Genomic DNA, 12,688 nt, shown 5'->3' with positions numbered 1-12,688 from the left:
CTTAGTTGGAGCTTGATAGCTTGTTGTTTGTTGTAGATATTGGTGCTGCCCGTTAGCTCCGGCCACTGTGACTGAGGAAGTCGATGGCTGCGGCGCGCAGCGTACGGGAAGCTGCTAAGTGCTGCTGAGATGCTGCCGCGGGTGACGGCTGTCGTGGGAAGGGGGAGCAGGTTTGGTCGTGATGGCGGCGGCTGGAGTGGTGGGGGTGGGTGCGGCGGGGGAGGCAGCGGCGGCAGCAGCGTTGGCAACAGTGGCAACAGCGCAGGATGTAGCCGCCTCTACCAAGACGCTGAACTATTGCCGTTCTTACCGCTTGTTTGCTTGCCGCTCTTCACACAGGCCGCCGCCTGACCGTTTGCACCGTTTTCACTGCTATCCCCCGCCACTTCAGAAGTTCACCCCTCTCGGACCTCGGAAAACTTTAGAAACCTCAGTCTGCCGCTGTGTCCGCCTGCCTGGGTGATCTGCTGATTCATGGTTATAGACCAACATCCTGAATTTGACATTACGATGTTAGCCAATGTTTTTAAAATTACTACATGGCGAGTTAATGCAGAATACTGTCTTTAAGGGTCCTCGGTGTGTGGAGACTCTAATGAGTTTTTTCACTTGGATAGGTCCCAGCTTCGTCAAACGTTATCCGTCAAGGTGCGGGAAAGCTACTCTCTACTTAAATCAAGATACACATATGAGGTATTTAACACGTTGTGACCAAATGCTTATTGACATTCACGTTGTAGCCAGGCTTTAAAACATCGTGTATGAAACTTTTTTCAAATAGGATCACTAGAATAGTGACCACGACTTTATCCTCCCCCTCCAGCGGCGCCGGTGGGTGCACATGGAGGTATGTAAATTCAAGACATGAGAATTTGAACGCCATGAAACGTTGTGTTTTAGTCTGTACTCTGACATGGCTTATGCTTCATTTTTAGAAACAAAGGTGCAATACAGAGACCCATCAAATAGTCCGCCCCCAGTAAGACACATGAAAAATTCCCCCGCCTGATTAGAAATATACAGGTATATTTTGATGATTCAATAAATAATGAATGGTAGACATGAGGCGTACAGGTTGTCAATAAAACGTTATTGTTTTTTGCATCCTATACAGAAAAATAACAAAGCCCTGATGAGGGTTTGAGAACTGGTTACTCGAACCCGAAACGCGTCGGCATATCCACGAGAGCTAAATACTACATCAAGGGCCATATGTAGGTGGCCAAATACCGGTCGGTAACGGCCGATTTCGGCCGTTACTGACCGGTATTTGTAGTTTCAGATGTAGGGGGCTAGAAAATTACCGATTCTGTATATTTACCGAATCGATAAATTTATCGATTCTGTAAGTTACTGAATCGGTAAATGTACAGAATCGGTAATATGGGATGTAGGTGGCACTGGAAACAGTGCCACAGGCCCTTAGGAATTCGTTATTTACCATGAAATATAATGGCATGGTAAATAACGAATTTCTGTGTACATGCACATCTGTGGGCATGTATGTGTGCCACATGGCACACAAGCCAGAATCAGGGGTGCAATAGGGTGTCAAAGTGACACCCTGTCCCCCTTGACAATTCGGTAAATTTACCGAATCGGTATTTACCGATTCGGTAATTGTCATCGATTCCTATGGGCCCCTTCCACCCCGACCCATGAGCAACAGAATGACTGCCACCAGTTGCTGGGACAGTTTTCTGATCTGTTCTCCCTGGTTCCTGGTGTCACAGATTGCTGTGTCCATGATCTGGACACAGGAGACAGCTTACCTGTGAAGCATAAAACTTACAGGGTAACTGACAGGGTGAAGGCTTGCATCAAAGAGGAGGTCTCAAAGATGCTTGCACTCGGCTGATTGAGTCATCTAGCAGTCCTTGGGCCAGCCCAGTAGACTTGGTCCTGAAGGCTGCAGCGCTGGGTGCCATACCCAAACTCCGGTTCTGTGTGGAATAAAGAGGGCTCATTTCAGTTACATAGACTGACGCACACCCCATCCCCAGAGCTGATGAGCTCATTGATCGGCTAGGAGCTGCTCGGTACCTCAGCACGTTTGACTTAACATCTGGGTACTGGCAGATTGCCTTGCCTGATGGGGCAAAGGAGAGGTCAGCATTCTCAACACCATATGGGCATTTCCAGTTCCGTGTTTTGCCCTTTGGGATGAAGAATGCCCCTGCCACCTTTCAGAGGTTGGTCAACCAGGTGTTGGTTGGACTGGATGAGTTCAGTGCGGCCTACCTGGATGACATTGCAGTGTTTAATACCAGTTGGGAGGAACATCTGCGCCACCTCTGGGAAGTATTGATGGCGCCGCTGAAGGCAGCATCACGATCACGGCGAGTAAGTGTCAGATTATGCAGGGTTCCATGGTGTACTTGGGGCACCAAGTTGGGAGCGGCCAGCTGGCGCCCCTACAACTCAAGAATGAAACCATCCTGGCTTGGGAGCCACCCAAAACCCAGACAGAGGTGAAGGCCTATTAGGTCTCACAGGATATTACCAGAGGTTTGTCATGGGGTATGGCAAAAAGAAGGTGATCTGAACTGACACCTGTCAGAAGGCTTTTGAAGCCCTGAAAGCTGTCTTGTGCACGGTGCCTGCACTCCTGGCACCCAACTTCTCAAAATAGCTTATCGTTCAAACAGACACTTCAGAGCATGGTGTGAGGGCTGCTCTGTCACAGATGAATGAGAAGGGCCTAGATCAACCTGAAGCCTTTATCAGTAGGAGGTTACTTCTGCGGGAACAGAGGTGGAGTGCTATTGAGCGTGATGTATTTGCTGTGGTCTGGGCACTGAAGAAGCTGAGACCATACCTGTTTGGGACTCACTTGCGGGTTCAGGCAGACAACAGGCCCCTCAGATGGTTAATGCAGATGAGGGGTGAGAATACAAAGCTTGAACTCAGAACGATAACATACATCTTTTAGTGAAGTTGGTTTTAACATTCTCTATTTGCAAATACCACTTTTAGAAAGTAGGTATTTGCTTGTCTAACCATTCAAACCTGCCTCTGCTAGGTTGTGTATTCCTTTGTCTGGTTTTGTGAGTGACAGGGCTGGGGGATTCCAAGAGACAGGCTGAGTCACCCAGTGGTGAAAAGAGAGATCTGCATCTAGATGGGAGGGATTTGTTGTACCTGAACCTCGAATAGGGCTGTGCCTGCCTTCCACAATGCTGGATCCACCTCCTGTGGGATGTCTGATGTGCCTGCCCAGCACTGTGAAAGGAAAGAAGCAGTCTGGTAAACAGAGGGCTTCAGAACTGGTTTGGACTGGGCAAGGGTCCCTCTCCCCTCTGAGTTCAAAGGATTTTGGGGTATAAATATTGGGACCCTGATCCCATGAAATTAGTTCACTTTGGACTACAAGAAGAAACCTTTACTGAGGAGAGGAACCTGAAGAAACTGAGGAGAGATTATTCCCAAACTGAAGTGCTGCTTGGAGGATTGGCCTGGAGAGTTCTTTCGGAAGTGCCTGCTGCTGTTTTGGGCCTTCTTAGGAATTGCATGTCGCAAGGAGCTGGAAGCGCGACTCAACCAGAAGAAGCGTGTTGCCATCGCTGTGCCTACCATCGCAGCCCCGAAGGAGGGTGTCGCAACTGGAACTATCGCACTGCACCGCATCGGAGAGAAGCGTGCCGCAATGAAGAGGAAGTGTTCTTTATTGCTTGCCTTGTTCTAAAAGAAACTAGTCAACTACAAACTCGAGACTGTGACCGAGGGAGAACGAATACGCCGTGAACATTCAAGTGATTACAGACACCATCGGAATTGGTTGCGAATAATGGCACCATTCTGATGGCTCGCCTACCATGATGTACACCCAATGTGAAGAATTGACTAGTTTCTTTTAGAACAAGGCTATTATTGCCACGTATACTCGAAGCTCTGAACAAAAAAAATCTGGAGAAAAAACTACTGACAGATTCTTTATATCTTTCGCCCTGAAGAAGTCCTTCGGACGAAACACGTTGGCTACGCTTTGTATGAAGATTTTGAATAAAAGCAAGAAAGAAAACTTTAAGTCCTACTGAATTGATTCTTTTATATTATTGATCTGACCACTATTGTCACTGTGTATTGTGTGGGGTGCTGAACCATTGTGTTTTATTGCAAAAGCGTTTTGGGCATTGCCCTTGGGAGTCTAGGGGTATATGACTTCAGGGTCTTGGCACCCACAAAAAATAACTAGACCGTAAAATATTGGATAAAGTGCAGTCACTCTTTGCCCTATACCCCCGTTCTAGTGTTGTTAAATGAAGAGGAAGTGTGTCGCAGTCGCTGCTGCTGCCGTCGCAACTCCGAAGGAGGGTGTCGCCGCTGTAGCTGTTGCATTGCACCGCATCAAGAGAAGAATCTCACAATGAGGTCGGAGAGTGTCATGGTCGCTGTGCCTGCGGTCACAACTCCGAAGGAGGGTGTCACCACTGGAACTGTCGCACTGCCCCGCATTGAACAAGAGCACCTCGCATCCCTGAGAAGCGTGCCGCCGTTGAAGCTGCTGCCATCGCATCGTGGATGTCGCCGCTGTAGTTGTCACATCGTGCGGAAGCTTCACGCATCATGGGAGAAGAGTGTCACCGCTGGAGCTGCTGCAGTCGCATCGCGGAACATGGGTACCGCCGCTGCAGTACACACATCGAACCGAGAACTTCTCACATCCCCGAGAAGCTTGCCGCATCTGGAAGATCTTCACGCCTTTATTTGTTTGCACCTGAACTTTGCAGTATTTCCCTCGCTGCGACATTGCTTGTCATAGAAGCGCAACTCAACCTAACATACATTGACGCAAAGTGTTGCATCTAAGAACTGAACTAAACTAAGCTTAATCTACCATCTTAAAGTAACAGTATTGTGTATTTTTGTTGTTTATGGTCTTGTGGTAACTCTATATAAAATACACTTATTTTTTATATAAAACCTGTGTGGTGTCCATTTGTAGTTTTGTCACTTGGTTACTGTATGTGGTCACAAATGCTTAACACAACGCCACTGAGATAAAGCATGTCTGCTCATGCCAAGCTATCAAGGGGGTGAGCAGGGGTTATTTTAGGAGTGTAATCCCCTTATCCTGACTAGAGGCGAGGGTCCTTATTTGTCACAAGTACCTACTTTGCCAACCGGAGACCCCCACATCTAACAGCATGCCTATTGCAAAAAGCACACTGCCTGTCTTCAAAATGGTGCCAGTCTCATGGTCAAACCCAAAACAAGAAGCCTAGGCCACAAAGGAATACCATGCAGGCCTATATGGCAAACGCAACAAACTAATAACTCCCACCAGAAATGGCCACCAGCCACATGAACACTCACAAATCACAAGCAGGAAGCCTGGGAAACAATGTGCTGACAAAAGGCCTATAATAGCCAGGCAAATGATGCATGCTAAACCACACTGCTTTGCCTTTTTAATGCAATAAAATACAAAAACAAAAATCCACAGGGCAAAACAAGGTCTGCAAGGACACACCAACACACCATACACACACACACAACAAAGACATTTCTTTAGCACACACCCAAAAACGGAAATACCCCCCAAAAAAACACATTTTGCAACTCAATCCAATGCCATCCATGCCCTAAATGATGTATGAAATACATTCAAGACACACCAAAGGAACAGTTGCTTCATCATGCACCCACCCATGACTAGCTCTGGGCCTACTGGCTACCCACAACAATTTAAAAAAATAAAGAATGATAAGTACCAAAATTGTAGTTGCAGAATTTGCAATGCCCCCAATCAAACACACAACACCAACTTACTTGTAAAATATCAAATTCAAAATTCCTCAAATCCAATGATAATGATGCAGCAGACACAAGGAGTATTCCTTCCAAATCAAAATCCAAACGCAGAAGGAACAGGAGATGGACACTGGGAGGAGACAGCTGGACAGAAACAGGAAGTTGGAGACTCTGTGGCACTTCCTCCCTCTACCTCTACCGCCAAAAAGTGTTTTTTTTAAAAAAGGAATCCTTGCACAAAAAAGGAGAGTCAAATTTCAATCTGAGGAGTTATCTTCTTCTAAATCATCAGTTACAGACGGTTTTATGCCGCTAGAGATATTATTCTTCTCCATATTGAAAATTTTGCGTGTTCGAGACCGCAAGCTTCACAACACTTCTGCCGGATGTTGATGGCGCTTTCAAAATTACGTGTTGGCGATCTCAAGCTCTCTCTCGCGGTGGAGGGTGACATGTTTGTGACCTAACGCTCTCTCTCGCAGTGGAGATTGACGTGTTCACGATATCAGACTCTCGCGGTGTCTATTGGCGAGGCGAATGACGTGATCGCGATCTTGAACTCTCACGGGATAGCGCAACCGGCTACCAACTTCTCATGGAGCACGTGAAGGGATCGGAAAACTCGTCAGCGAACGCAGGGATAACGGTAAGGCTATCACCCGTTTGAAAGCGCATTTTCAAAGCGTGAACATGAAAAAATATCTGCTACGCTGCGGATAGCGGAAATTTCGACATTTCCGTGTTCTCCGCAGGACGCAAAAATGTCAAAATATCACAAATTCCGCTAAACATTTTGTGAAATTTGAGTTAAGAAAATGTTCATACATTTCTTGCCATTTAATGAGTACACAATTCTGCATAATTTTTCCCTGCGAGCCACGAGTCCGAGCATACAGGGGCTTATTTAGAAAGCTCCATGCGCCACCGATGTGTCACTTTTAATATGGGAAAAAGTGACATGGGGGTGGGGCAAGGGGCTTGTAAAGAAGCCCCACAATGCCTTAAAGGGACAGCAAAACAACGGCTGAAAGTATATCTACTAATCGTATCCCGTGTGGTTCTTATGCATGGAGCATGCCCTCAAGTCCTATTTTCATGTAAGGTACCCTCGTAGCATATGCAAACATTATGCGTATTTGCAACATACATGTTCCGTGCATATTATGTATAGTAAATACAACCCTATGCCAGATTGTAAACTTTAGTATAGATCAAGTTAAAATGGTGCCACATGTTATGACTGATCTCATATCACTAAAGAACAAAATAAAGGCAACGATCAAGATTATTTCTAATGTCACATGAACTTTCCTTTGTCTTTGGAAAGCATACTCCTTCTCAGACTACTTATTTGATATTTTCATTGTTTGCTTTAATACATTTTAATGATGAGAGTAGCTTACCTGCTCTGCTTTACGTTTTAATTAGGGATGTGGGTTGTTTCTGTAATTAGCATTATTACAGAAATTCTTGTGAAAATTACACGAATGTACACAAGATAGAAAACGTACATTTATTGCAAATTTTTTTATTTTAGCATGAAATGAGTCATCATTGTCAGTTTGAATTTAAGAATGAATTTTGCGCCAAATATATAGTGCAAAAACACATGAGCCTCTCGCTGGTTGTTTGCATTGTACCTCTAAGCTCACGCTAATTTTTTGTTGTGAGAATTGTGGAAATAAACAATAACTGTGTGTAACAAGCATAACATGACATCTTCCAGTTTAATCCGCTAGAGCCCATAATTTTTATGGGTCCCATTGGTAAAGGGGGATATAAAGGAAGAATGTCTGACAACATATCGAAAGACATAATATTAAGTTACAAAAATATTGGAGCATTTATATCGATGTAAACAATATCGACATCCTATCTACAACGTAGGTAAGTACAAAACTATAGAGAAAAAAAATATTGATGTCAAAAATATCGTTTTTAAAAAAAATTCGTTTTTTTTAATTACAAGAAATATGTAAAATAAATTAAATAATACTTAAAAATACAATAAACATAGTTAAAAATAAATTCATCTATAGACATCAAATATTAACATGAATAAAAATTAAATCATTATGCAAAACAAATTAAAAACATTAAATTAACTTTTAATATTTATAAAATGTATTATATACTATATTAGCTGAAACTATACAAAATATATTAAATAACAGAGGAAATAAAATACTATTATAATTCCCAAAAAAACAACCGTAAACAAAATGTTGGATAGCGTAGAGGTCAAAATTATTATTCCCACTCCAAAGAGTGCAACACTAGGGAAAGTGTTGGCTAGCATAGGAGTAAATATTACTATTCCCACTCCAAAGAGTGCAACAGTAGGGAAAGTGTTGGATAGCGTAGTGGTATAAATTACTATTCCCACTCCAGAGAATGCAACAGTAGGGAAAGTGTTGGATAGTGTAGGGGTAAAAATTACTATTCCCACTCCAAAGAGTGACACAGTAGGGAAAGTTTTGGGTAGCGTAGGAGTAAAGATTACTATTCCAACTCCAGAGAGTGCAACAGTAAGAAAAGTGTTGGATAGCGTAGGGGTAAAAATTAATATTCCCACTCCAGGGAGTGCAACAGTTGGGGAAGTGTTGGATATCGTAGGGGAAAAAATTCCTATTGTCACTCCGGAGAGTGCAAAAGTAGGGAAAGTGTTGGATAGCGTAGGGATAAAAATGACTATTCCAACTCCAGAGAGTGCAATAGTAGGGAAAGTGTTGGATAGCGTAGGGGTAACATATACTATTCCCACTCCAGAGAGTACAACAGTAGGGAAAGTGTTGGATAGCGTAGAAGTTAAAAATAACATACTTATAAATAAATTAATATTTTAAAATATTACATTTTATTATTATTAAATCAATCTAAACTATTTACAAATACCAATACATCATTATTAAAAACATAATTACCAATGAATAAGTAAGTAAACATAAATTATAAATAAATACCAATTAATATAACGGTATTACCAATTAATAATTAATCACCAATAATATAATTAACAAAAACAATTAATTGAAATAAATTATTACTTAATTACATTTAAATTACTTCCCGCCCTACTCCCCTATAAACTCATAACCCTCTACAGAACATAATTATCAATTAATCAATTATTACAAATTAATTACCAATGAATTATTAATTACAATAATATAATGAACAAAAACAATTAATTTAAATACATTATTACTTAATTACATTAAAATTACTTCCCACCCTATTCCCCTATAAACCCACAACCAGCTAAAGAGCATAATTATAAATTAATAAAAATTAATTACCAATTATTAATTAATCAACAATAATATAATTAACAAAAACAATTAATTAAAATAAATTATTACTTAATTACATTTAAATTACTTCCCCTATAATCCCATAACCCACTACAGAACATAATTATCAAATAATCAATAATTTAAATTAATACCAATTAATAAAAAATAATTGCAAATTAATTAAAATTAATTTATAATTCCTAAAAATGTATAATTAATTTGGTATAATTAAATTACTTCCCACCCTATTCCCCTATACACCCACAACCCGCTACGGTACTAAAATACAAAATGTACTTAAATTACATTTAAAAAATCCATATTAAATACATAATAATATACATAAATATCGATATTAGTAACATCGATATTACTAACATCGATATTAGTAACATCGATTTTACTTGCCTTCGAAATTCTGTCCCATCGATATTAAAAATATCAATATTACTTACCATCTAAATTCTGTCCCTTCGATATGTAAACATCGACATTAATGTATGTCGATATTTAAAAATCGATATTTTGTCTGCCATCCGCCAAGGATATATAAAACTCTTGTGAATAACTCCCAAAACTTCTTTTCAACACTACAGGCCCCCTGGGAGGGTGGGTTGAGCCCCTGGGAGGACTCTCACTGGAGAGATGCATGTATGTCCGCCAGGCTGATGGTCATTTTATCAGGACTTCGACTTATCCAACTTAAATCTGCCCATGGCCTACCTCAACCTAGTGAGATTATGGCGCACAGGCAAGCTGGCAGTGTTGGTATGCTATTGCTGCCGTGAGACAATGTGACACTTTTTCCTTTTAGTAAGGAAATGTCCTCCTATCGGGCAATCCTGGCGTACAGTCTTCACTTCTTTGGAAGCCCCGATAGACCCATCTGCGTGGGTGACATTCTTGAGTATTGCCAAAGATGTTGGGAAAACCGGAGGAGATTGCACCCTTATAGGCAATGATACAAAACGTTTGCCAATAGGGACATTGCTAAAATGTGGAACTTTCCATACCCTACCCCTTTGGTCAACAGGAGAATGGCAATCGACTGGGGCGTCAAATAGGAGGAACCAATTTATATCTCTTGGGGTGTCCTCATTGGCACAAAAGGTATAGAGGTATTGGTTAACATCTTGTGGTCTGGGATAATGAATTTTCAAACTAATTTGGACTGTGAGGTTTGCTGAACTTCTCTCTACTTTGGTGGGGATGCACGTCATGTAATGTTGTGATTTGTGCATCAAAACAATAACATTTTGGTTATAAAGAAAAAAATATTCCTCAAGTATTTTAAGAAATGGTAAAAAGTGATAGATGTAGATTGACCGAAGTTTAACCCTGAAGGTGTCACTCAAGGCAAAATATTAGGAATACCAGGTATACCAGGATTTGTGAGCTCTCTATATATCCCTTTATTGTGTCCATATGTGTGAGGGACTACAAATGTATTTTTCTTTTTGTGTATTTCTAGTGATTCAAGCAATCCTGAGTTCCCATTCAATGATGAGTACTAGGAAGCTGGATACAACCATGAGAACAGAATTTTCACAGAAAAATAAAAAGACTTGTTTTTACTCCACTCACTATCCAACCCATTCGTCCTCATCTGGAATTGTGTTGATTTTTAAAGCCACAGCTAATTCATGACTTTTCTTGAAATTCGCACCACTTTTGGGTATACCTACAATAAATATTGAAACATATATAAAAAATTGAATTGTTGTTTTTTAAGATTTTAAAGTGATTTTAACTAAAGGGAAGCTGAAGACATAATCTACTGTGATGTGTGTAAAGTATTTAATACTGTGAGAGATCATAAACTAAACAGTAATATGACTTATTTCTTTAACTGAGAAATTACATGAGCAATTTTTTTAACAACACCACACCGATTATGGAACACATGAATTTCCAGCTTTGTGCCGATGCCAATAACACCATCAACTGTACCCTCACAGACAGACCACCAGGACCACAAACCAGCCATAGCCCATTCCCTTACCCTATACTTTTCCCTCTAGAACCTGAACACCTATACCCTTATCCCAAATTCTCATCCCAGATACCTTTTACTACTAACCTGTAAACCACCAACTGTTAACCCTATACCCCAAAGTCTAACCCCATAAATTGTAACCTTATACGTTTAATCCTGAATCCTTAACTTTATACCCATTTCATCTAATGCTTTACTGGAGGTGGAGGCTGGAGTTTGCAATGTGAGTGGGCAAGGTAGCATTGAGAATATTTGAAACTTTAAACAAAGCCTGTTGATTGAGCCACTGGTGGTTAATGTGAGACATTTTGAAGCTCTCTTGCGTTGAGCTTAATTTCTGCTGAAAGAGAGTGTCCTTCCTGATGATGATGATGATGAGAAGCAGTGAGAGGTCTTGGATCTTGGCTACAGGCCTACGTGATAACAAGGGAAGTGCTTGGTGGTTGCTGGTGGGGATACCAGCACTTATTTTTAGGGACCGGCAATTTTTTTCTGTCTCAGATATTTACAGAGTGTAAGAGAGAGGAAAATACACAGATCAGAAATCTGGGGGAAGAACAACACGGCAAAACCATATCAAACATGAAGCAGGAACCTGCAAGTGTGGTGTTGGTGTACAAGTCTGCCTTTCATTTTATCTAATAGGGTGTGACAGAAATTAGGATCGGGAGCAGACTTTGTTGGATCCCGACTGGAACCAACTCTCTCTGTAGTGGAGGGACTTTGCATAATAAAGCTGAAACATTCTTATAAGGATGACAATGAAAGATAAAGATTCTCGTTTCAATGCTTTATAAGAGTTAATACATTGTTCTCAGGGGTTGGAGCAAGGGGAACAAGCTAGAAGAAACATTTCACTACAGAATACATTTGAAGATTCTCCCAAGATAGTAATACTTAGAGATTCAACCATTCCAACAGTTTTGGCTGTACAGTTAAGCTGATACATTGTTGTAGTCTAAGCCTGGGACAATGAAAATTGTCCTTGATTTGGTACGATGAGAAACTTCTCTGAGAACACTTTCTGCTTATTAAAGTAAACACTAGACACACTTTATTAGAATAAGAACAGCAGTAGTCATCATGTGATATATTGTTATGTTAAGGCAAGATGGAGGACAATGTTAACATGATCTAATGTTAGCATAAACTCAGTTCCAAATGCTCCTATGGACAAAAAAACGATTGTCACAGGGGCAGGGAGTGTGTGGTATTCGGCATGCTGATGTTTAATTGCATTGGCCGCTGGCTTCAGAGCAGAGCTTCGGGCACAGACACTCTTTCTTTTACAATTTAAGCTCTAATGAGTGCCAACCATGGTTTGCTCTACTGTGTCATGGACCTATGTTATGTCTGACTCAACAACTCAACCTGTGCTGGCCCATTTGATGACCTTTAATCAGATTAGGACAGTGGTGGGGACTAAACACATATTTTAGTAAGTGAGGAATTTGAAGTGAAGTGCACAGTAGTGTAAGTATTTGTACTAAGGGGGTGTTGTGAAATGGCCCCCTCTGAAGTGTCACTCCAAATTTTTTGCCTTCCGCCTCCTATTTTTCTTACCTCATTTTTGTTGGTATTAGGACTCTGGGCACTTTACCACTAGTGCTAACGTGTATGTGCTCGCTCCTCTATACAAGAT

General features: G+C 41.2%; 1 protein-coding gene across 1 annotated transcript in view; it reads left to right on the top strand.

Moving 5' to 3' along the window:
• The window catches only part of LOC147734747 (aldo-keto reductase family 1 member C15-like), a 364,446-nt gene extending 353,700 nt beyond the window's left edge, over window positions 1-10,746 (top strand). The window contains exon 9 of the mRNA XM_086953626.1: window positions 10,522-10,746. Within this exon, the coding sequence (XP_086809752.1) occupies window positions 10,522-10,564 (43 nt within the window). The 3' untranslated portion in view covers window positions 10,565-10,746. The remainder of the gene's footprint in view (window positions 1-10,521) is intronic.
• The last annotated feature ends 1,942 nt before the right edge of the window (window positions 10,747-12,688 follow it).

Source organism: Lissotriton vulgaris, chromosome 1_2 (assembly GCF_964263255.1).
Source record: "Lissotriton vulgaris chromosome 1_2, aLisVul1.2, whole genome shotgun sequence".
Taxonomy (NCBI): domain Eukaryota; kingdom Metazoa; phylum Chordata; class Amphibia; order Caudata; family Salamandridae; genus Lissotriton; species Lissotriton vulgaris.
Note: the sequence above shows the minus strand (reverse complement) of the source record. Positions and strands in the feature narration are given on the sequence as shown.